Below are 24950 nucleotides of genomic sequence, written 5' to 3'. Positions count from 1 at the left end.
ACTACAATAAGTAGTACCCCCCAGCTCTATTTAGTTGGAAGAAGAGTTCTTCTAAGGTTAATGCCTGAAGCCCACTGACACGTCTGAGTGAGGTGACAGCATTAATCATGTTAGTACAATATAAAGATTCCAAGTACGGGCATGTGACACACTAGGGGGAATAACTCTTAAGCCCTTCTAGGAAGACTTTAATGACAGGAATTCTGAATAGAAAAGTGTGTTGTTTGTTTTGTAGGTAAGAAGCCACCACCACTAGGTGTAGCCTTATGGATGTAGAAGCTAGACCAGTAGTATGTAAGTGGATTAGTTAACAGACAATGTCCTGAATATTGGTGTTTAAACGATTGATTTGTTTGGAGCGGCAGTCGTGGACAAATCTTTTCTACTTTTGCAGCATAACAAGCGTGGGTAGTTGGCCAGCGAACCTCTTTAAGTATCCACACAGGGTTGTGGTAGGTTCAAATAACCAAACTCTAGGACTTAAGGAGCCCGATAGCAAGGTTGAAGGATCTGGGGCCTGGGTGTCTGATTTCTCTGTGATTCTGAGTGAGAAGATCCTTCCTGTTCAGCAGTACTTCGTGGGGAACTACTGAGAGATCTAGCAGTGTGGTGAACTATGGTTGCTGTGCCCACACGGGAGCTACTAGGATGAGGGTAAGAGATGTCTGCTGAAGATTGCAAACCACTAACGGAAGTAGTGGTAGAGATGGAAAAGCATAAGTAAATATCCATGACCAACTCCTCCATAGTGCATTGCCCTTGGTCTGTGGGTGTGGGAATCTGGAGGCGAAGTTTGGAAATTTTGCGTTTTCTACTGTGGCGAAAAAGTAATTTCTGGGTACTGAAAGCATGGGAGGATGACTTTTGGTTGGGGATCCCATTGGTGGACTTGCTGACGCCTCATGCTGAGGAGATCTGAAAAGTTGTTTTCCGCTCCTGGAAGGTACTCCGCTAACAGGTAAATAATGTGTCTGATAACCCACCTCCAAATTGTCTGGGCTAGGTTAGAGTGCTGAGGGGACCTGGTGCCTTCCTGCTTTTGGACACAGTACATGGCAGTCATGTTGTCTGTTTTGATGAGGACTACCTTGCCTATTAGGTGATGAAGAAAGGATTTTAGCGCTAGATGAACAGCTAGACACTCCAGGTGATTGATAGGGAGGTGTTTATGGCTGAGCGTCCAGTGTCCCTGGTCAGTGAGATCTTGTGAATAAGAACCCCAAACCATGAGGTGGTATACGTTGTTATGGTTTTCTGCTTAACTGGATCCAGGAAAGACCTTTCTTTTGGGAGATTGGCGGTGTTCCACCAGTGCAGAGAGTGGTAAGTTTGATGACTGACCAACACTAGATCCTCCAATTGACCCTCCACTAGAGACCATTGGCGCACTAACCAACAGACGCATGTTTAGTCTGGCATGAGGTACTATGGCTATAATTGAAGCCATCATACCGAACAGACGAATGACTGTCCTTGCTGTTATTTGCTGATGAGTCTGAAACAGGAGAATAAGCATTTGGAAGGATTAAATCCTGGTGCCATTGGGGTAAGCTATACCTTGCTGTGAAGCGAGGATGAATCCTAGGGACGGTTGTAACTGGAGAGGTTGGAGCTGGTATTTGACTGCACTGACTGTGAAGCCTAGTTGATTAAATAAATCTATGGGGGCCCGAGTGTGCTGGAAGCACTGCGTAGCGCTTTTCGTGAGCCAATCGTCTAAGTACGGAGAACGTGTATGTTTTGCTTGCACAGGCAGGCTGCTACCACTGCGAGACATTCGATGAAGACCCTGGGGGTGGCTGTGACACCAAAGGATAGCACTTTGAATTGGAAATGTTGGTTGTTTATTACGAACCTGAGGTATTAGCGATGCACTGGGTGAATGAGAATGTGGAAATAGGCATTTCTGAGATTGAGTGCTGCCATGAAGTCACCTTGTTGTAGTAGTGGGATGACATTCTGAAGAGTGACCACGTGGAAGTGCTCTGAGAGCATATATTGGTTTAGGAGTCTGAATTCCAAGATTGGTTATAAGGACCCAACCTTTTTTTGGAAATAAGGAAGAAGTAGAGTGAACAGACTCCTGTGCCTTGCTGGAGTGTAGGCTCTACTGCTATGGCTCTTTTTTTCTTTTTCTTATAGAGTGCCTCAAGTTCCTCCTTGAGCAACTGATCAATCAATCAGTTTCTGTGCGGCTACTCACCCCTGAGGGTCTCAAGGTGCCAGTGATGAGAACTGATGATGTTCTAGCGAGGATTGTATTTGCGACGAGGAATGTTTGGAGGTGTGGAAGTTAGACAATAATCATGTTGGATAATATCCAACACCCACTGGTTGGAGGTGATGTTCTGCCAGGTGGGAAAAAAAATCTTGTAATCCTACCCCGACAGGTGTAGTGTGGTTTGCTGGGTAATGGTGGGCTAGTAAAGATTTTGTTGTGGTGTCAGAGGGCTTTGTGAAATCTAACTTTCCTCTGCCCTTAGAATTACTGCTCCTGTACGAGCCTCTGCAGTATCCCCTGGCTGACGTGGGTTGTGCCCAAGGACCTTGGTAGGACGTGGCCGTATTAGTGGAGGTGGGTTTAGCTACCCCACAGTAGGGAGAGCAGCGAATGGAGCCCCTTTGGGATGATGATTGCAACGCACCCATAGCTTTAGCCATTTCATTGTCTTTTTTTTTAAAGAAATTCATGCCGGGAGTCCACCTGAGGATCGAACAAATGTTCTCAATCAAAGAGAAGCTCCAGTATGTTCTGCTGTACTTCTGGTGAAGCATGAGACTCTGAACCAGGCACGATGTCTGAGGGGCACCCTGAAATTAATGTCCCTTGCTGGTGTGTCTGCTGCATCAAAGGTGCAGCTGATTGAGGTGTATTATTCTGGGAGACATTAGAGGAGCCCCTCCATCTCACCCCAGTGAGCTCTATCGCAATGGGAGAGGAGGCCAAAGGAGTTGGCAATTCTCCAGCAGTTGCCAGACAGAGCAGTCACCCGCTTCACTGCCGTGTCTACCTTCCTGCTCTCCTGGTCGGGTGGTGGCGCCTCAACACATTTTTGAGTTCACCATTTTTCTCACTTTAGCAACCACCAGTGAATCAGGAGACAGTTGGCCTTTAATATATATGGGGTTGGATTCTTTGTATATTTTTAACTGACCCCTGGAGTTATGACACGGGCCTTGACAGATTCTTTGAAGATGTCTGAGCATACTCTCAAGCATTGGTAGATACTGTGCTGATCGTTGGCTGGAGGACAGGGTTAGGAATAAGAAATCATCCTCTATGGAGTCAGTACGGAGCTCGGCCTTATGGTATGCAGCTGTTCTACCTATGACATCATAGTATGTAGTGGTGTCATCTGGGGGAGAGAGCTTAGCTGGGTATAGATCAGGATCTTCATATCTATGGGTGGTTCAATGCTGTATGTGTCCTACAGATTGTCTTGAGGTGGGATGGAGTACTGATCTCCCTCATCATCTTCTCCCCTGAAAAGAATGCATAAACCTCTCTAGGGAATATGGTTCTGGTGCGGGTGAAAAAGGTGCAACAGGTGGGTGGGGGTGGTGGAGTGGGGTGCACAGGGCTAGTGGCCTTGTCAATCTTTTCTCTGTTTTGCTGGGATAGGAATGTCCAAAATCTCCTCAAAAGCTAACTGCTTCTTGGTTGGCTACGCAGCAGTGGATGGAGGTCTTGTTAATATATGGCCAGTGTTCGGATGGATGACAAGGTGTCATTGTCTGGGGTCTATCCTGTTGAAGCCATTGAAGGACAGGCTCTGTAAGTTAAGATCCAGTTGTTTGATTTTTGAAGGAGTATGATTGCGGCTATGAAGCAGCTTTCAGCACAGAGGGCTTGATTACTGAGTGTCCCGTCTTCAAAGCTGTCGGCTTTTGCACTGAGCTGGACCAGTCTTTTGGTGCTGGTGCAGGTGGTTTCAGCTCTGACATTAGGCTTGACTTCGATGGGGTATGAGTTGACTCAGGAACATGTGTTTTCTTCTCAGTTTGACACCGAGGCAGAGCTGGGCATTTTAAACACCGCTGTTCGGTGCCGGCCATGGCCTGAAGGCAGTGGCGGCCCCAGGGAAGACATTGGTCGGTCATGGGCAGATATACAGCCCTTGAGGAGAGCTTGCTGGTGCTGGGATGGAGGGAGTTCTGTACTTACAGGCTGTCCTGGTGTGAGGTTGTGCATCTCGAGCTTGGACTTCGAGCTGTCCTCTTGGGAGAAGGTGTCCTCATCTTCTGCCCACCCCTGAATGTAACCCTCTTCCTGAGGTTCCTCTCATCCAAAGATGTGCAGTGTGTCGTCGGCGCTGCGTTGGACATCTTGAGTCGTTGAACTTGTCGATCCTGCAACGTTTTCTTAAACTGGAAGGATTTGCAGACCTCACAGGTGTCTTCCTAATGGTATGGAGAGAGGCACAAGTTACACACCTGCTATTGGCTGGTGTGTAGAAACTTGGCGTGTCAGTGAGGGCAGAAGCGAAAGGACATCCTTTCCACCACCAAACAGACATGAAGCGGACGTGATCGAAGTGGAAGTGACGCCCCAAAGGGCAGAGGCCAAACGTGGCCACAGTCGAGCCAAGTTGCCCAGACAAGACGGACTTTTGTGGATGACTGAAGAAGGATCTAGTACTAACTAGTGATTGAAAACAGTACCGACGTCAGGCCTAAACTAGAACACGACAATGGCGTGACAGAGGAGCACACATCTGGACCTAAAGGCAGAAGAAAACAATTTAACAATGGAGTCAATGTCCATGGGCATTACCTGAAAGAGGAGTCCCGTACCTTGTGCCTCAAAAAACTTTCTTCGAAGAAAAACAACGTGCACACTTCCGAGCCCAACTCTAGATGCCGGGAATATGCTAAGCATGTGTATCTACAACCACACACTCCTCAAGCACATATATATGAATGCCCACTTCACAACCTGCCAGCTGTCCATAACAGCAGGCTTGGCTCTGGTGAATGAGCCTGCAAGCTGAGGGTACTGCTTCTGGGCCAGTATATAGCAGATATTAATGCAGAGGAATACCTACCTTGTTCAGGGTCTTCTTTTGCACAGCTTTTCTTTTTTTGAACCTGGAAATCTGAAGTGTGGTTGATGTAAAATCGTAATGTTCTCTGCAGATCAAAGCAATGGAATCTCTACTTTTTTGAGGAGTAAGGCAGAACACTGGTAGAGTGATCAAATGGTATACGTGGAAGGGTGTTGCAACTTTAGGAAAGAAGGCAGTCCATGCCTATAACACCAATTTGTCTGGAAAGAACGTATTGTAGTGTGGTTGTAACAACAATGCCTGCCGTTCACTCATATGGTGCACCGACATGCTGGCAATAAGGAAAACTGTTCTCAACATTAAGAGCCTCGAGAAGCAGTTGTGCAGGGGCTCAAAGGGTGTCACACAAGAAATCTCAAGACCATGTTCACGTCCCACTGAAGCATCACAAATGGTTTAGGGCGGGGGCTGCAACATGTGGGTAAACCCTTAAGAAAACCCATCACCACTGGTACATAAGCAAAAAGGGCTTGAAGGGCAAAAGGAAAAATGTCACAATACCTCCTGCAAGACTTTGCTGGGCTAATGAAAAAAATGAAAAACAAAAGAACATCAGAAAGTTTGGGCTATAAGAGTTTGGTATTTCGGGCACCACACCAAGCAACACATTTCTCCTATGTCCCGCATTGATAGACTTTGTGGAAGGTTGTTGTGTCACAAGTATGTTATGAACCACTTCAATCACCAAATCAAATGCATTCTGTTGCTGCTGGTCAATCACTGTGCATGGAACCAACTCCAGGATTGTAATGACCCAGTGCAGAGCAGCAAGATGTCACATAGCAGAGCTTGAAAGCACAACTAAAAATGTTTTGGATTCATTGTGGCACCTGAGGGATATTCTAACATTGTGAGGAATCTGCGGTTAGAAGTATCCATCAGACATCGAGGTTTGATTTTTAGAGTGAGCGTTGGTGTTCCCAGACCTGAGAAGGGCAGAACAAAACAAAAGATGTGTCAATCAAGTGACTAAAAATTAATTTTGACAGCGGGGAACAAAACCACATTCTGATTCCTTGCAAGATTCAGCATTCAGAGTCATAGTAAGGTTTTTGCCTTCAGGGATCTACAGGCTGTAAGAACCTTTCTGGATGGCAAACAAACAAACTGCCAGCCTGATAGGTCAAAAAGCACTAAAGGTATATAGGACGGAGATGACTGGCTGCTTGAACGCCTGCCAAAATTCTTAGAACTTTGGAGGAACATATGTGAAAATTCTTGACTTGCGCAGTTCATACTAAAGCTCCGTTCTTTCCCCAATTTTCTTGTTTTCGCCATGTTTGGATAATTGGAAATCCAAGTATGGACAACTTAATTTTGAGATACTTGCTTCAGGGTTGTGTTTGTGATGTTTAGATTTTAAATTTGGAAAATACCTAAATGAGCTATGCCATTTTACGTACATTTAGAATGCATTATGTGACTTGAAACCAGACATAAATTAAAAAAATAGACAGAAAGTGTGCCTTAAGGTGGGGCTGTAGGTTTTGCTTGTAATATGTTATGGGAAACTGTATATAGGTAAATCTATTGATTGTTTGAGTATCAGTAGCAATCTCATTATAGAGAACATCCTTTGATCAATAGACGTACACTTTAAAGTACTGACAACACAAGTGTTTCCAGTTACTAGCCATTAAAAAGGTAGAAAAAGTATAACGGTAACAACAGTTTTAGTTGTGCAGAACATATATCAGTTACAGGTAATTAATTGCAAGGACGCTCACCAGCGGTCTCTTGGGGTGGTATCAGTCGGTACATAATCAAACTTCACTTTCCACCGAACACCATTCTTGCTTACTTCAACTGCAGTCACCCGTCCTGTGAACCACTCCTTGTTCACACGTACCTCCACATTCAAGCCTTTGTCTAAAGAATATTAAAAGCAAGGATTAGAATGTGCAGGTCTGTATGTACTATGAATCATAGTAAAATTTCCTGACTCTGGAAGGCCAGAATCAAAAATCAAGAAGGTCAAAAACTGAACGTGCAAATGTTTTGTCTTATGGGACTAACAAAGACAATTATGTGCATTTAAGTATCTGGACAAATTAACAATATTACATGATGATTCTAATAATCATGATCTAACCAAGTCTCCTCTCTGGAGCTATAGGCTGACAATTTATAAACTTTTCACTTTGGAATGTTCACATTTGTAGAAGAGCTCATGTCTACGTGATATGGTCTGGAGGCCTTTCTCCTAAAACAGTTCTTGTATTCAATGTTTCTCACTATACTTGTTCCACAATACACAACATTTTGTCCCCTACCTTTCTGCGCAGCAGATTTAAGATCTGGGATATCGTCTTCCCCCTGGCTGTCACTCAGCTGCAAGAAAAGAGAAAACCTTCTAACATTAAGAACTACATAACAACTCGCATACTTTACGTATAAATTTACAACTTTCTCATCGCAAATACTCCGGTTTTCTTTAAACTCTTTCCCGTAAGTTTCACAACACACCCCTAATCTATATTTATTAAAAGCCTGTACCCACTTACATATTATACTTTCTGAAATGTTTCACCATCTTTCTGAATTATTGTAAAGCCTGTCTTTCAGAACCAGCACAAACACATTTAATATAACCTGTTCCAAGAGATATCGCAACGTCCATCTCCCTATAAAATATACCTTTCTGACCCATATTCCAAAATATTTACTATAATAAACTCTTCAAGGTCTCTTCAAGTTAATGATCATTTGTCTATCAACTACTAAGAACTGCGGCTGGTCTAAAATAAATTGCAGACACCACACATCACTTTCACCATCTGTAGGAAACTGCCCCTTGTTGACACGGTCTCCCACATTTTTTGTTCTAAGAGGATAAACATGTAATGCATTTGGGCACTTCACAGTGACTTACGGGGTCAATAAGACTTCCCCAGCTACATGATGGCTTCACTGAACCTAGGGATGTTTGGTATCAAACATCTCATATTAATAAAACCTTACTGATGCCAGTCCTGGATTTATTAATACATTCACTCAGAGGGCACCTTAGAAGTGCCCCCAGAAACACCTACCAACTATCAGTGTGCTGACTGACTAGTTTTAGCCAGCCTGTCACCAACGGACGTGTTTCTGACCCCAAGGGTGAGAGACTTTGCTCTCAGGAGGTCAGGAACAAAGCCTGCTTTGGCTTCCCTCAGAAGGGAGATACCAACCCGCCTGCCCCAAGGCCCATTTGGCACCTGGACAGGTGGTAAAATTAGTAGTCTGAGAGGCGTGCCAACTCTCAGGCTAGCTTGGCTCCTAAGGTGGGCTACCTGGTGTGGACACAGAATTCAGAAATATGCCATCTTGGAGATGGTAGAACTACGAACTCTGGGACAGGGTTATACACATTGTAAGGAAATGCCTCATTGGCATGGTTACCCCCTGACTTTTTGCCTTTGCTGATGCTATGTTTTGATTTGAAAGTGTGCTGAGGCCTGCTAACCAGGCCCCAGCACCAGTGTTCTTTCCCTAACCTGTACTTTTGTTTACACAATTGGCACACCCTGGGATCCAGGTAAGTCCCTTGTAACTGGTACTCCTGGTACCAAGGGCCCTGATGCCAGGGAAGGTCTCTAAGGGCTGCAGCATATCTTATGCCACCCTGGGGACCCCTCACTCAGCACAGACACACTGCTTGCCAGCTTGTGTGTACTGGTAAGGACAAAATGAGTAAGTCGACATGGCACTCCCCTCAGGGTGCCATGCCAACCTCACACTGCCTATGCAGTATAGATAAGTCACCCCTCTAGTAGGCCTTACAGCCCTAAGGCAGGGTGCACTATACCATAGGTGAGGGCACCAGTGCATGAGCACTGTGCCCCTACAGTGTAAGCAAAACCTTAGACATTGTAAATGCAGGGTAGCCATAAGAGTATATGGTCTGGGAGTCTGTCAAACACGAACTCCACAGCACCATAATGGCTACACTGAAAACTGGGAAGTTTGGTATCAAACTTCTCAGCACAATAAATGCACACTGATGCCAGTGTACATTTTATTGTAACATACACCCCAGAGGGCACCTTAGAGGTGCCCCCTGAAACCTTAACCAACTACCCGTGTAGGCTGACTGGTTTTAGCAGCCTGCCACACTCGAGACATGTTGCTGGCTGCATGGGGAGAGTGCCTTTGTCACTTTGTGGCTAGTAACAAAGCCTGTACTGGGTGGAGATGCTTATCACCTCCCCCTTGCAGGAGCTGTAACACCTGGCGGTGAGCCTCAAAGGCTCACCCCCTTTGTTACAGCACCACAGGGCATTCCAGCTAGTGGAGTTGCCCGCCCCCTCCGGCCATGGCCCCACTTTTGGCGGCAAGGCCGGAGGAGATAATGAGAAAAACAAGGAGGAGTCACTGGCCAGTCAGGACAGCCCCTAAGGCAACCTGAGCTGAAGTGACTCTGACTTTTAGGAATCCTCCATCTTGCAGATGGAGGATCCCCCCAATAGGGATAGGAAGGTCACCCTCTCCCCTTGGGAGGAGGCACAAAGAGGGTGTAGCCACCCTCAGGGCTAGTAGCCATTGGCTACTGCCCTCCCTGCCCTAAACACCCCCCTAAATTCTGTATTTAGGGGCTCCCCTGAACCTAGGAACTCAGATTCCTGCAACCTAAGAAGAAGAGGACTGCTGAGCTGAAAAACCCTGCAGAGAAGACAGAGACACCAACTGCTTTGGCCCCAGCTCTACCGGCCTGTCTCCCCCCCCTTCTGAAGAAACTGCTCCAGCGACGCTTTCCCCAGGACCAGCGACCTCTCAATCCTCAGAGGACTGCCCTGCTCTAGAAGGCCAAGAAACTCCCGAGAACAGCGGCCCTGTTCAACAAAGACTGCAACTTTGTTTCCAAAGAAGCAACTTCAAGACAACAGCGTTTCCCACCGGAAGCGTGAGACTTGCTACTCTGCACCCGACGCCCCCGGCTCGACTTGTGGAGAAACAACACTTCAGGGAGGACTCCCCGGCGACTACGAGACTGTGAGTAGCCAGAGTTGTCCCCCCTGAGACCCCACAGCGACACCTGCAGAGGGAATCCCGAGGCTCCCCCTGACCGCGACTGCCTGACTCCCAGATCCCAATGCCTGGAAAAGACCCTGCACCCGCAGCCCCCAGGACCTGAAGGATTGGAACGCCAGTGCAGGAGTGACCCCCAGGAGGCCCTCTCCCTTGCCCAGGTGGTGGCTACCCCGAGGAGCCACCCCCCTTGCCTGCATCGCTGAAGAGACCCCTTGGTCTCCCATTGATTCCAATTGAAAACCCGACGTGTGTTTGCACACTGCACCCGGCCGCCCCTGTGCTGCTGAGGGTGTACTTTCTGTGCTAACTTGTGTCCCCCCCGGTGCCCTACAAAAACCCCCTGGTCTGCCCTCCAAAGACGCAGGTACTTACCTGCTGGCAGACTGGAACCGTGGCACCCCCTTCTCCATTGAAGCCTATGTGTTTTGGGCACCACTTTGAACTCTGCACCTGACCGGCCCTGAGCTGCTGGTGTGGTAACTTTGGGGTTGCTCTGAACCCCCAACGGTGGGCTATCTTGGACCCAAACTTGAACCCCGTAGGTGGTTTACTTACCTACAAAAACTAACAAATACTTTCCTCCCCCAGGAACTGTTGAAAATTGCACTGTGTCTAGTTTTAAAATAGCTATGTGTGATTTATTTGAAAAGTATATATGCTATTGTGATTATTCAAAGTTCCTAAAGTACTTACCAGCAATACCTTTCATTTGAAGTATTACATGTAAAAGTTGAACCTGTGGTTCTTAAAATAAACTAAGAAAAGATATTTTTCTATACAAAAACCTATTGGCCTGGAATTGTCTTTGAGTGTGTGTTCCTCATTTATTGCCTGTGTGTGTACAACAAATGCTTAACACTACTCCTTTGATAAGCCTACTGCTCGACCACACTAACGCAAAATAGAGCATTAGTATTATCTCTTTTTGCCACTATTTTACCTCTAAGGGGAACCCTTGGACTCTGTGCATACTATTCCTTACTTTGAAATAGTGCATACAGAGCCAACTTCCTACACACATTTCCCACAAGAAGTGGTCATATAGAGGTCATAGTGACCCCACAGGTAGGTAGCTTATTGGCTTCTACCCTACACTCCTCTAAACACCCCTAAATTCAGTATTAAGAGGATCCCCTGGCACCAGGAAATCAGATTTCTGTTGACCTATGAAGGACAATCAAGAGCTGCGAAAGCAAAGACTGAGGAAAAAGCAACTGACTTAGCATCAGCCCTGCCGGCCTGTCAGCAGTCCCTGGTAAATTGCACCAAAGTTGTCTCATCCTGCAAGGTGTTGCGCCTCCAAAAGCCTGGAACGACTACCTGCATTCAACAAAGACCCCGGAATTCCCATGGAGCAGCAGAGCTGCTTCTCTTCCCTGCATCCTGCAGGCACCCCAAGAGACCTGAGAGGACTCTGGACCACCAATACCTGACACAGGAAAGCACAACTGTACCCGTGCCGCCTAGTCCAACCTGAAGTGGGCCAATGGTGCCAGCGTGGTCCCCCGGCCCTCCAGAGACAAAGCCCACCTTGAACTTGCCCACTGTGGTCTCACTGACCCCGCCTGCAGCCTGTTTGCAGGCCCCCCTCAACTGTGAGTGTTACCAGTGACAAAAATCCAACACCTCAAGACACCTCTGCACCCGTCTTACCTGGCCCATGGAGAAGAGGACCCAGTGTGGCCCCACATCCCGGGGCATCGTGAAAGCTGAGCCCACTTGCTGGTTCAGCCTGACTGGCCTCCCAGTCCAAAATTGTAGCCTCTCGTTAAAGAGACCAATCCCCAAAGACTAACACTGGGCACCCAACAAGGTATTGCACCTCTGTAACCGACCACCCCAGTGCAGCCTGGTGTGACCTGTTGGTGTGGCCTTGGACCTTACCTCTAACTTAACTTAAGTCTGAGAGATTGGTCCCATGAGTGACTGTGAAGTGCCCAAATGCAGCACGTTTTTCCCCCATAGGATAACATTAGGTACCCAACGCTGAAACGCAGCTCTGTACCCGGCTGCCCCAGTGCTGCCTGAGGTGACCTGTTGGTGCTGCTTTAGACCTTGCCCCATACTTACCTTAAGTCCAGGAAATGGGTCCCATAAGTCACTGTATTAAACCTATATGCAGTATTTGTTTTTTGGCCATAAGATAACATTGCTGTCTCTGAAAAATGCACCAACTGTCTACTTTTAAAACATGAAAGTATTTATCTTGCAAAACTAACTTACCTGATCGTATTGATTCTGGTGCCCAAATATATATAAAGATATTTGTTATTTTTATAAATTGGTGTGGATCTCCCTATTTAGTCATGAGCATTATTTTTTGACTGTGTGTATTTGCAGTTGTCTAACCCTACTCTCTGATAAGCCTGAGGCTGCTCGACCACACTATCCCCTAAAAGGACACTTTGGGATTGCAAGAACATGCGCCTGTCCACTCATAACGGAATACCTCGATTCTTTGCACAATATACCTCATTTGGTATACTATATGAAGAGCCAGCTACCTACAGTCCAAACATGTAATATAATGCACCCTGCCTTTGGACTGTAAGGCCTGCTGTAAGGGTGACTTACATATATTACATGCAGTGTTAGGGTACTTGACACATAGGTTGTGTGCCATGTCGTGTTTTCACTTTTAGTTGCACCAAGACACAGCCTGAAAGGACAGTCTGCATAGGCTACGTGAGGGGTCCCTGAGAGTGGCACAATACATAATGCAGCCCTGGGGACCCTCAATAGTGCAGCCCTTGGGGACCCTCAATGGTGTAGATTGCTGGAGCAAGCCCCTGTGCAGGGGAAATCCTGGACTCTTTGCATGGTATATTTAATTTTGATATTCTATATAAAGAGCCAGCTTCTTACACCGTCACCAATGTAACGTTTTGTCCACCCACTGCACATACCACTAACTCTTTATATACCACTGCCAAAGGTTAAGAACTGTACTTTCTTAACGGGTTTCATTTCATCAAAGTTTCTGACATACAAACCATTCCTATCTATGTACTCATACTCTGTGCCCAATCTTAACAGTCAAAGTTCACTAACACCTTTTCACCCCGACATTAGTTTCAAATACAAAGCTCACAATTAGGTTCACTCATTTTGACTTCAAAAATCAATCTCACATTTGTTTTCCAGAGTGCAAGCTGTAATGAGACTCCTGCAACAGCCCTGACTGCAATGCTTTGGCCCAGTTAAGTCAAAATATGTCAACTACAAAAGAAAGAACTTCCATTTTGTTACCCTTTTCTGTCCTCTCAATGCATCTTGAAAACAATCGGATTTGTCTCTAATTCTTAAATTTAACCTTCAGTGCCTCAAAGGATAAATGTTTTGTACATGCTTGTCCCATCCATTCCCCACAAAACTTTCAAGAAAGACTCATGGCTTTCCTTTCATACTAGTATTAGCCTTGATTTTGTTGTCAACAGGGCCACATCATCAATGCCAGTTTCCAATGAATTTGGGTTCTGCTGTCTGCATCATTTCATAGACCACTAACTACTACGACAAGTCATCCATTTTCTACTATGCAGTTTCTGAGGTGTCTTTGTCCTCTAAAAGTAGAGAAAGTGACTGGATAATCTGTAAAATGCACTGCGGCCACCAAATACCAGGTCACTACGTGCTTCAAAAATTCTCTATTATTTCCTGCAACAAATTAAACATACCCATGACTCTATAACTGTTTACCCTTCTTTTCAGAAGGTAGTAAATTTTCTTTCTGTCAAAGACCCCCCCTTTCCTTCTTCTCCAAACTGTACCTATAAATTATATTCCTAAATCCCTTCCCTTTACTGCTTCAAGTCTTTCTCTTTGTTGACCTATACATTCCGTCCAATTAAATGTATTATACAGTGATTAGCACATTCAACTCACCTCGACCACAACCTCATTGGAGTCTCCTTTTTCTTGTTTCACTTCTACCAACTTGACACGTTTCGCTCTCTCATGTGGGCCTGGATCTGACTGGAACTCAACAACTTCCTCGTTCCTTTCAATGAAGTTAGAGTTTCTCTTCTTAGTAATGGGCAACTAAAGGAGAGGATCACAGAAGTTAAAATAAAGTCAAGCTTTTACATACAATGCTTGAGGTACTGCAACCACAGAAGTGTAAACTGAAAGTCTGTAAGAAACAGGGGACAACACACACTGGACCTGCCAGAGGTTCAAATGTGTGGAACTGCACCTCACTATGGAAGACAATCACGGAGATGGATAGAAAATGGATATTTAACTGTAGTCCTGGTTCTGCATCAAAGCAACTTCATTGAAGCTATAAACTTAGAATATTCCCCATTGGCATTGCGAGGTTCGCAACGCTCGTTCCACATACATGTCTTTGTCGTTGTTCATTATTCTTTAGGCAGGGAAGTCCAATTTTGTTTCGGTCACAAAAGGTGTGAAAAACATCCATCCAGAGTGTTCCCAAAATCCCAGTCAAACAAGCCATAAAAAATAATTGTCTTGTACTGGCAGTTGGACTCACAGAGTCAAACAGGTGCAGAGCATGTTGTTCATTACTCTTCTAATGAAACCCCCGAAGGTTGCATTTTCTTTGTTGCAGTAGATATCACCATAGCTTTTCATGTATGAGTGCTGCAGGGACTCTTTCTCACGTGGACTACAAAATATAATGCAAACTCAGAAATGTGGCCACATAGGTTTTCAGAAAGTGATCAGCAGCATAGGAACAAGTTAAAAGCTTCTCCCTTTCTACACAGCGATGAACAATGATAAAGACTTCTTTGTGGTAGGAGTATTACAGGTACCATGAATGCAACAAGGATTAATTCTAAGTTTATATTTATCAATGGAGATCATACAATTCTCAAACATAGCTGTTAAGATGCAGTTTTGCAGCTCAAATGCCCTTTAATAAAGTGCAAATACATCCATACAATTAAATGAAATACTCTGTAAGATTACCAACAGTACAGTTCTGCTTCCAACTTTTCAGAGGAATCATGTTTTTCTTAGCCTATACATAAATGATAAGGGACAACAGACATGCTGGTCCTATGTTCATTTAGTTTTCCCTTATTGTCTCATATTCCAAACACAATGTACAGATAAATTGGATGACCAGCACCACCAAATGAAAAATGATCGGTTAAGTGCTTGCCATTAGCAACTTGAACTGTCCCACATTGCAATATTGAACCTTGACCCACAAAGTATGCCAAGGTTTTGCAAACGTAAAACATCATGGTACCAAAGGACGTAGGCAAAAGGTTCTGTGGAATCGGATTAATAACCTATGAAGGTCACAATCAACTTTGATTAAAATGGAAATTGCAGAGCTACAACAATAGTGTGCGTGGGTTATGAAAGGTGGTGATAAAAATAAAATATGAGAAACCCTGAAGTTTGTTAATCTGAAATTGGAGCCATCATTCAGGATGTATTTTTTTTTTTTTTTTTTTTTACTTTGACAAATGTGTTCAAGGTAAAATTGATTGTTACTTTCTGTTACATAAACAGATGACACTTAGTGATGCAAATGAAAGCAACAAGTTTTTCATCAGTGACACCTAAAATAATTATTACTCTCACGTCTTCTAGGTGAAGGTGAAACTTTCAAAGACTATAAATTAGTTGAGCATCAGAACATCACTTAACAAAGCTTACGACAGGAAGTAAAGTGTGCTAGTGGCCAGAGACCTAGGGGTCACTCTGCATTGGGTCCACAACTTCTCATGAGATGGATCTTGTAGAACCTTCTAGATGTTAACAGATGCTCAGTCTTCCTATTATGGGACAGCTGCCACACCTAGTTCCATCCAAAAGTGTCACAGAATGAGAATTTGGTAGCATGAACCAGCTTACTCTGTAGCCTAAACAACACATGCAGACCTGATGAGGCAATGTGTGATACTTCATAGCTCTCTGCAAAAGGGTAGAGGCAATGAACTGGTTGACAAAGCGAAACAATGGTTAGAAAGTATGTGCTTTGAGAAATGAGGGATTTTGCAGTATAGTGAATTGTGGACAGATCAATAAGGAGTGATTACTCTGTACCTAAAGTTGATGCCTCACACTGCGGGAGGCTTAGAAAACAGATTGTAAATAGTATAAGTATCAAGCGATGGTAAAGTCCACAATTGGCGGGTAACTCACCAGCATTATTTTTTATTGTTTGGAAATGGAGTAAAGGAGGGTTCACTGGCGTGTGTTAACTATACATAGTTCAGCATACAGCACAAAACTGAGAAAATATGTTGCTGGGCGCATACTTTCAGGCACAGAGCAGCTCAGTTAGGGGATAGGACAAAGGGAGAAGATTGAGGGTCTGATTTTGATTTCGGCGGACAGGTTACTCCGTCACAACAGTTACAGATATCACATCCACCGAAATAGGAAATACCGGGATTTATACGTCAGAGGACAGGATGTCGGTCACCGTCGTGAAGGAGTAACTGGTGTGCCGAAATCTAATTCAGGCCCCAAGTCATTTCCTTGCAACTGTGAATCCTGCGGATTCCGCAAGTGAATGAACAGCTTAAAATATGACTTCCGAAGCAATGCTTCAAAAGGAAGTACAATGAAAGCAGCGTGACATTTAAGACAGCTCTGTCATCAAAGACATGTAACACTGATGTAAAGTGATGGCTGGGAGGCTGCTATTGTGGTTTGTCAAGATTAGTTAAACCCAGAAGAACATCCGGCTTCTGAGACCTTTGTAATTACAGCATGCAGAGGGCCAAACCTACTATGAGTTACTTGAAACCTGGTGAACAACACATAATACCTGTTGAATACTACAACCCAACTGTAACGATGCACTAATGTCAGGTACACCCTAAATAACTGTCTTGCAAACTGAGATGTGAGCATGTCAAAGCTGTTAAACCCAAGAAATAGCTCTGCAATCCAAAGCCTTGTTCCATATAATGTTAACAGTGTATCCTACCCAGCGTTTTGTCAGTGGGTATGCTGAAGAACCTGTGGATCTCACCTGGGGTGTCTTGACTGGTGCTGGTTTTTTTGACAACAAGGTTTTCAAAATTTTGGGTGTGTTAGCTTCACGTCTGGTATTTTGTGGAGGGATAGGTGTTGATTTTGTAATGGGCGCAGCTCTGGAAGGTGTTGCAGTGGCAGTGCTGATCACTTTTTCAGTAGACGTGGTACGGGGCTGGGTCCTGGATGCGCTTGCTGCCTCTCTTGGCAGAACACTTGACAGCTTAAAAGAGTTCCCAGTCTGACGATTAGGCACAGCTTTTTTCATCACACTGCTCGTTCTTGGGGGAGGGGTCCTAATAGGGGTGCTCTTTAGGACAGCAGGTAAAGGTGGAGATCGTGGCCGTGATGTTCTGGTCGATGGTGGTGGTGTTGGTGGTTGTGGAGGAGGTGGAGGAGGACTCTACAGAAGAGATGAGAAGGTAGTTGACATTTACTATTTTTACATGTAGTTGATGTTAAGACTTAGGAAACAGCAATTCAACAAGAATTCAGGAACTCACCTCTGTTCCTGGTCGCGTGGTCACTTCCAGGGGAAGTTTCTTCAGGTCTGCTTGAGACCGCACTGATGTTGTTTTCTGCAATAATGGATTTGAGAAACGTTAACAGAATTCAAAGATTACAACACATGCTACATTATATGGGCCGCGGTTGTCTGATCCACCCTACAGTAACCACAGTAGCTTCCTATCACAAACTGAGATAAAATACAATATTCATTCACCACAGTTTGTTCTACAGTACCTCCCAATATATACATGAATAGCAGATCATCATCCATATCTGCCTCTGTATCCGCTAATATCAGATTTCAAATGATTACAATCCCTACTGCAGGAGCCTCCAAATCTGCCTATTGTACATCCTTCAAGCACAGCACCCAAATTTCCTGGTTTTGTGTGCAAACGAGAGAGGGCGGGACAACGCCTACCATAGAACTGCAGGAAGGTCGCCACTCTAGTGGTTAGATGCTGTGCAGTATATAATGGTGGCTGGGCTGTGGGAGCGCAGGTGAGAGCGTGGCACCACGGGGCACATTTTGTGCCGAATGTGATAAAAGAGCTTTAAAAAATATATGTATATTGCAATGTTCTGATGTGCTATTGAGATTTTTTATTTCCAGAACTTACTTTTTGAAATTTTAAAAGCGGGGACTGTGTGCAAAGGAGGGAGGGCCGGGACACCACCTATCATAGAGCTGCAGGAAGGTTGGCACTCTAGTGGTTTGACGCTGTACGGTATATAATGGCAGTTGGTGTGCAGACGAGCCACTGGCATGCTTAAGGTGTACTAAAGGCAAGCCCGTCTGCGATCGAACTTGACCGGGGGCCAGGAACCATGCCCAATTCACCTTGGAGCCGGTAAAATATTCCGTGCAATAACTTATCTCAATTAGGCCACGACCTGGGATCCTGCCATGAACACTTTTCAATCCAGATAAGGGTGAAATTCATTGCTCTGTAGCTACTCACTGAAATCCCAGGAGGGAGCCAGCGAGGCTACTGCACGAACTTCAATGAGGAGGGATTACTGGAAGATGGGTCTAGTTAACTGCAGGTCCCTAACACAACATAAAACGGAAATTAGATCAATGTTAAAGGTGAAACAACTGGATGTACTGTTCCTGACTGAAACCTGGCTCTGTGAGAGTACAGTTCCTAACATATTAATGGCCTTCCCATTAGGTTATCATATCTTCAGGCATGATCGTAGTGGTAAATCAGGGGGGTTGAATTGCAATTACAAATTGGATGTAGTACCACCTTGCTACCAATACCCGAGTGTGAAAACTTTTAGTTTGATATTTCATGATCTCTTAACCATACCTTTTCTGGCACTATAATCTACAGACCGCCAGGCCCCCAGGCTAAAGTTTTGGAATCACTACTAGATGCATTAGCCAGCCTGGTGCTTGTTAATAGTGCCTTCTCATTATTAGGGGATCTTAATATTCACTTAGATGAGACCAATAACTCTGCAGCGATAAGATTAATACAGGACCTGGAGGGCATCCAACTAATACAAAAATAAGTACCCCCACATATGAGAAAGGACATCTTCTGGATCCTATCTTTAGTAACGACCCAAAGATCCTGTCAGACATGGCAACTTCTCTAGCACTGACATACCATTTCTTTATTCTATTTAAAGTGAAGAATTTGGAGGTTAGAAATGTAACTAAATCCACCCCGAGATTAGGGCAAAGATGTGTCAAACTCTCACTCTCTGACTGGATGCTTACTCTTCAAAACTCACTTCCTGTAATAGGGGAAAACTCAGATGGTGACTTTGAATGTTGGGAAAATTGGATAGTACAGGCTTTAGATGAACAAGTTCCTTTTTCTAAGAGAAGCTATCAAACAAACCCCAAATCTGCTCTATGGTTTAACAGCCACCTTGCCTGTTTGAGGAACAACTTTAAGAGACTTAAGAGGGAGTGGAGGAAAGCTTATGACCCACAACTGAAAAATGGGTATAAATCTTCCATTAAGCATTATCACAGTGAAATTAAAAAGGCACAGGCCAGCTACTATGAGGAGAAAATCAGACAGGCCTCGAATTCACCAACAGAATTATTCAAGATAGTTAAATCTTTCACTAACTCTAACCAGGGTGGTCCTCTGCCTTTGGCCACTGACACGGTGCAACCAAATAGCAGACCGTTTTCGGAAAAAGGTCATGAACATTTATGAGTCCCTCTCAGGCAACCCAGCCCAATTTACCCTTCAAAATCACAATTCCCAAATGGCTGAGGTCTCACTGCTATTGAAATCTTTCTCAAGGGTCAATGAAGAGAAGGTATCTGCATACATGAATAAGGTTAAATCAGGTTTACCCCTAGATCCAGCCCCACCATGCATTCTGACCAAAGAGTGAGAAGTGCTACTCCTCACTATTATGGAAGTACTAAATCTTTCTCTTGTCTCTGGGGTAGTTCTTAACAAATGGAAGCATGCAGTGAAGAAACCCCATTTACATACATCCATCCATCCATCCTGGGCAATTTTCAACCAATTTCCCTCCTGCCTGTTATGGGAAACTTCTTGAAAAATATGAGACCCAAACAGTGTCGAGTTTTCTCGAAGATAACTATTACCCACAACCTACTCAAATGGGTTTCTGAGCTCAACATAGCACAGAGTCAGACCTTCTAGTGGTGATGGAGGAGCTTCATTACCTACTCGATAAGGGAGATGCCGCTGCACTCATACTGCTAGATTTAAGCACTGCTTTAGACACCGTACATCACTCTATCCTGATCGAGAGATTGAAGGAGGTGGAAGTGCAGGATAAGGCACTGAACTGGCTGACTTCCTTTACAAAGGACAGAACATTCCAAATTATGGAAAATTCCTGTTTCTCAGATACACTGCCCTCCAGGTGTCGGGTAACACAGGGCTCGGCTCTCAGACACCATCCAGGAGTTCAGGTTATTTATAATATCCTATGCAGACAACACGCAACTGGTGGTCTCTCTCACTGATACCCAGAAGCCAGAGCGTTACCAACTTGCCCCCTGTCTCGAAAAAGTTGCCAGATGAATGGCAAACTGCTGCCTAAAATTGAATGGCGATAAGACAGAACTAATGAGAATAACTCAGTTCTATCTTCTGGGATTGGCTGGCCAGAAGATCTGGGGACCTCTCCAGCCCCCACTTCTCTTGTCATGAATCTGGGAATGTGGTTGGACAAAGCCCTAGTCATGGATGCCCAAGCAAAAAAAGCTTACTGCTACCTGCTCTGGACTACTAAGGACCATTCGTAAGATCTTACATCTTATTCCTGAGGACTCTCGAAGAATTGTAATCCAATCCCTGGTGTTATCCCGCTTGGATAATGGCAATTCCCCTTACATCAGGTCACCGAAATTTGTGACAAAAAAAACAACAGGTAGTTCAAAACACGGCCGCCAAAATTCTCCTTAATATCCCCAGATGTAATACAGTGACAGATGCCATGAGAACACTACACTGGCTACCCATAGAAGCCAGAATCAAATTTAAATCACTTTGTCTGGCACACAACAATGAACAATAAGGGTGCTCCGAAGATCAGAGATCTTATCGCCCCACACCTTCCAACTAGATTTCTTCAATCCTCTCAGGGTCGTCTACTGACCATTCCACAGCTTCAAAGAGCCAGATGGGGAGGAAGCTCTTTTGCCTATTTGGTTCTCAAACTTTGGAACTCAATGCCCCTGGAGTTACAGCATTTGAATGAGGAACTAAGGTTCAGGAAGATGGTCAAAGCTTGGCTATTCCCGCAATAAACTTAAAAACATCACTTCAACATTGCTCTGCTACATAACCTGCCATCTCTAACCTAGAGCTGGGAAGACCCAGGGCAGCCATGCACTCTACAAATAGTTGAAACAAACATAAACCCACTGTAAATCAGATGCTATTAAAGCCTTCTACATACAATCCTCCAGAACCTCAAAAAAAAGCAAGGATTTTTGACATCATAGATATAGGTTCCTAGTCTGGTGCTCGCTGTATGTGGCACCACAGAAAGTTGGCTGCTTTTGCCTTGCACTCGAACTAGACTTGCAAGTATTCGCACTCCAAATATGCTGGCAATATCTGTGTAGAGAGTAGCCTCACCCACTCTTCTGATTCACAATCATAAAAGCAGGCTTCCTCTGACAGTCAAGATTTCATTTAGATGCCCTCTTTAGAAGGGGACCTAATTTTTTATTGTTAGTTCAATACACGCCGTGTTTTAGTGGAGAAAACTTTGGGATCTGAGGTTGGAAAACTAACCTTGGGTAATCAATGGTAAAAACATTTTATCATGAATGGATACTGTATGTACACTTACAAGATAGAACAAGCATTTGCAATGCAACAGGTCTCACATTTTCTTGAGTTAGGGCTATTGGCAATGTAAATTATTAACTGGACTTTTTTGCCATATAAATTGTTCAACCCTGTCTCATAATTTTGTCTTTTCCTGCCACATAATTCAAGTGGTCCTGCATATAACTAAAACACTTCCATTTACTTTTGTCCTCTATCTGCAGCCAAAAATTAAAATGTTGTCATTTAGCATCCTAATTTAAATCTGCCATGGTAATTCCAATAGAATACCACTTTCACCACCCCACCATCAGAGTTGCTGGCTTGCTAACACAATTCCAGAAGAAAACCAAACGACACAAAGCCATGGAGGAGAAAATACACTAGAAGGGTCACCCAAACATATCAAGAGTGTTCAAACAATCATTGTGTAATAAGGATGTTAAGTTGCCCTGAATCATGGTCATAATTGCAATAAAAAAAAGATTGATAAAACATACACAATTATCATGTAAACCTAATAAAAATCTTTTATCAGAAATAAACTTTTGGCATTAGACTGTAATGCTCAGAACAGCCCCTAGAGCACACCACAGCGAAAATAGCATTTGTAAGAAACATGGTCATGTAGCCATATAGTTAGCAACTAAAGGGCATTATGCACGAAAAGAACCCTGTAACCATATATTTAGCGCCTAGAGGGCACGGTGCATTACACATTTTTAGGGCTAGCAGGCCTACTGCAATTAAATTACAAACAAGGCTAAATTACAAACTACTCCCAGCTGTAAAACATAAGTTACAACCATGAGAGCACTTAAAAAGACACAGAATGGTGGAAGGGGTCATTATTTTGGGGTCCCCACTAACCTAGTGCGGGGAGCTAGGGATCTAGAAAGAAAGAGCATGTCATGGTTAACGTTTTGGTGGCGGTCCCATTGTCCTAGGACCACCAAAGGCTGAGTTATGAGCAAAAATGTTTTCTAATAGTAATGGCCTGCAAAGCTAAAGGGGTGAATTTCCCTGGGTGCAGTGATTATTGTAGTTTTGGCTCTCCCGCTGTGTTGGGAGAGCCGCTTTGAGGATTTATAAATTAAAAGTGTTTTGTGAAAGCACTGGAGCATGAAGGGGACAGCCAAAAGAAATGACTGATTAGGTAACAGTGTGAACAATGTGACCAGTGCTTCAATACCGCTGTTTGCGGTGTTCTGAGCTATGAGCACCATGGCTGCCATGCAGCACGAAGGGGAGAGCCAAAAGAAAAAAAAACACTCGCCCAAGCTGAAGTATTTCGGTAACCGTGCAATAATCCATGTAAAAGGGTAAGTCTGCAAGGCGGTAACAAAACCATCCCAAAGCAGGACAAACGTAAAGCATTTACCAATGCCATCAAGGGATTTTTGAAAGGCAAGCCCACAAACAAGTGAAAGTGATGGGCATGAGATGAGCGTAGTTAAAAGCCCACAGAATACTTGCAACAGGTCGAAAAGCGATTGCGCGCTCAACACAAAAAAAAACAACACAAAAAACAAAGAGTGGGTACAATACTACATCAAGAGCACTAAAACGGAGATGTACACAAGTGGTTCAGGAGGGGAGGATTAACCTCGATGTTTAAGGTAACTACTATATAATGGAGTACCATTTACATTCATATAGGCAAAGTTTTATAGATATCCTAAAAATATGTCCATACATTTCTACCCTATTTCACTTTCACTGCCTTTTTGCTCATTTCTGCCATTCTCCACTTTCGCTTTCTCTGCCCATGTATGCAATTTACTACTTTCACCCTTTTTCTGTTCATTACTGCAATTTTCTAGTTTGACACTTTTTTATTCAGATTTCTCTCTATATCACTGTTGCCTTTTCTGCTGTTTTGTTTTGTCTTGGATCCTCTTGCGCTCTATTTTTACCTCCTTCTCGAACCCTTCTCCTGCTCTCTTCCCCACTATGCCACCCACTGCAGGCTCCTAATCTGTTTTCCAACCTCTTGCTTCTTTCACCCACTCCCAGCCCCATCCACTGCTCCTAGCTCTCTTCCCCACTTTCAAGAATATACCTTAGAGGCCATGCCTGTTTGCACTCATTATTACCGTGCCACACCCTCTGGGCTTTCAACCCCAGCCACCTCTTGCCTAGTTGCGTCGTACAAGTTACATACCTTCGGAAACGAAATATCTGGTAGAGACATATTCTAGTTGCAGATTCCTTACCTTAGGATGTCTCCCAGGTGTCAGACTGGATCCGGAAAGTTTTCTTCGAGCAATACCCTTGCGCGTCGGCAGGTGGCGTCGGTCGACTCCACAGGCGTCGTGATGACGTCGGGAGTAGTATATAGACGCCTCCCTCGCGCAGTGACATCAGTTTCTTTAAACGACTTTCCACGCCAAAGCGCAGAGCTGCTAAGAGCACTGAGATTGGGGCGCCAGAGCTAAGGACCTGAAAGGGGTATCCCTGTCCCTAGAAATCAGTTCGCAAGTGGGGAGGATGGGTGGGCAGTAAGAAATCTTCAACTAGAATATGTCTCCAACAGATATTTTGTTACCGAAGGTAAGTAACTTGTACATCTGATAGAGACTTCTAGTTGCAGATTCCTTACCTTAGAATAGATACACAAGCAATGCCATTCTCGGTGGTGGGCTGCGAACCAAGATCATGCTAGGAAGTCCTGCAGGACCGAACGACAAAATTAGCCGTCCCGACAGACCTGACTGTCCAGGCAGTAGTGCTTAGCAAACGTGTGTAGGGGCGCCCACGTAGCTGCCTGGCAGATATCCAGGACAGGAACTCTGCGTGCTAACGCAGTGGAAGCAGCAGTTGCTCTGGTGGAATGAGCATGCAAGCCTTCAGGAGGTTGCTTCTTGGCCAAAGCGTAGCACATTTTGATCCAAAGAAGCACCAATCGAGAAATGGTACACTTTTGCACTGCCTTCCCTTTTTTCGTACCCACATACCCAACAGAGTTGATCGTCCACCCGGAAATCTTTAGTACGATTGAGGTAGAACACCAACGCTCTTTTTGGGTCCAGACGGTGGAGTCTCTCCTCCTCATGGGAAGGATATGGGGGTGCGTAGAAAGTAGGCAGAGTGATGAACTGACCTA

General features: G+C 44.5%; 1 protein-coding gene across 3 annotated transcripts in view; it reads right to left on the bottom strand.

Annotated features, from left to right (window-relative positions):
* Window positions 1-24950, bottom strand: part of MORC2 (MORC family CW-type zinc finger 2) — a 353542-nt gene that overhangs the window by 73374 nt on the left and 255218 nt on the right. For all 3 annotated transcript variants that reach the window (XM_069214663.1, XM_069214664.1, XM_069214665.1), the window contains exons 19-23: window positions 17549-17623; window positions 17044-17448; window positions 13965-14120; window positions 7340-7397; window positions 6794-6935 (exon numbers count right to left, since the gene is read on the bottom strand). In XM_069214663.1, coding sequence (XP_069070764.1) covers window positions 6794-6935; window positions 7340-7397; window positions 13965-14120; window positions 17044-17448; window positions 17549-17623 — 836 coding nt within the window. The remainder of the gene's footprint in view (window positions 1-6793; window positions 6936-7339; window positions 7398-13964; window positions 14121-17043; window positions 17449-17548; window positions 17624-24950) is intronic.

This window comes from Pleurodeles waltl, chromosome 11 (genome assembly GCF_031143425.1).
Source record: "Pleurodeles waltl isolate 20211129_DDA chromosome 11, aPleWal1.hap1.20221129, whole genome shotgun sequence".
NCBI classification, from domain to species: Eukaryota; Metazoa; Chordata; class Amphibia; order Caudata; family Salamandridae; genus Pleurodeles; species Pleurodeles waltl.
Note: the sequence above shows the minus strand (reverse complement) of the source record. Positions and strands in the feature narration are given on the sequence as shown.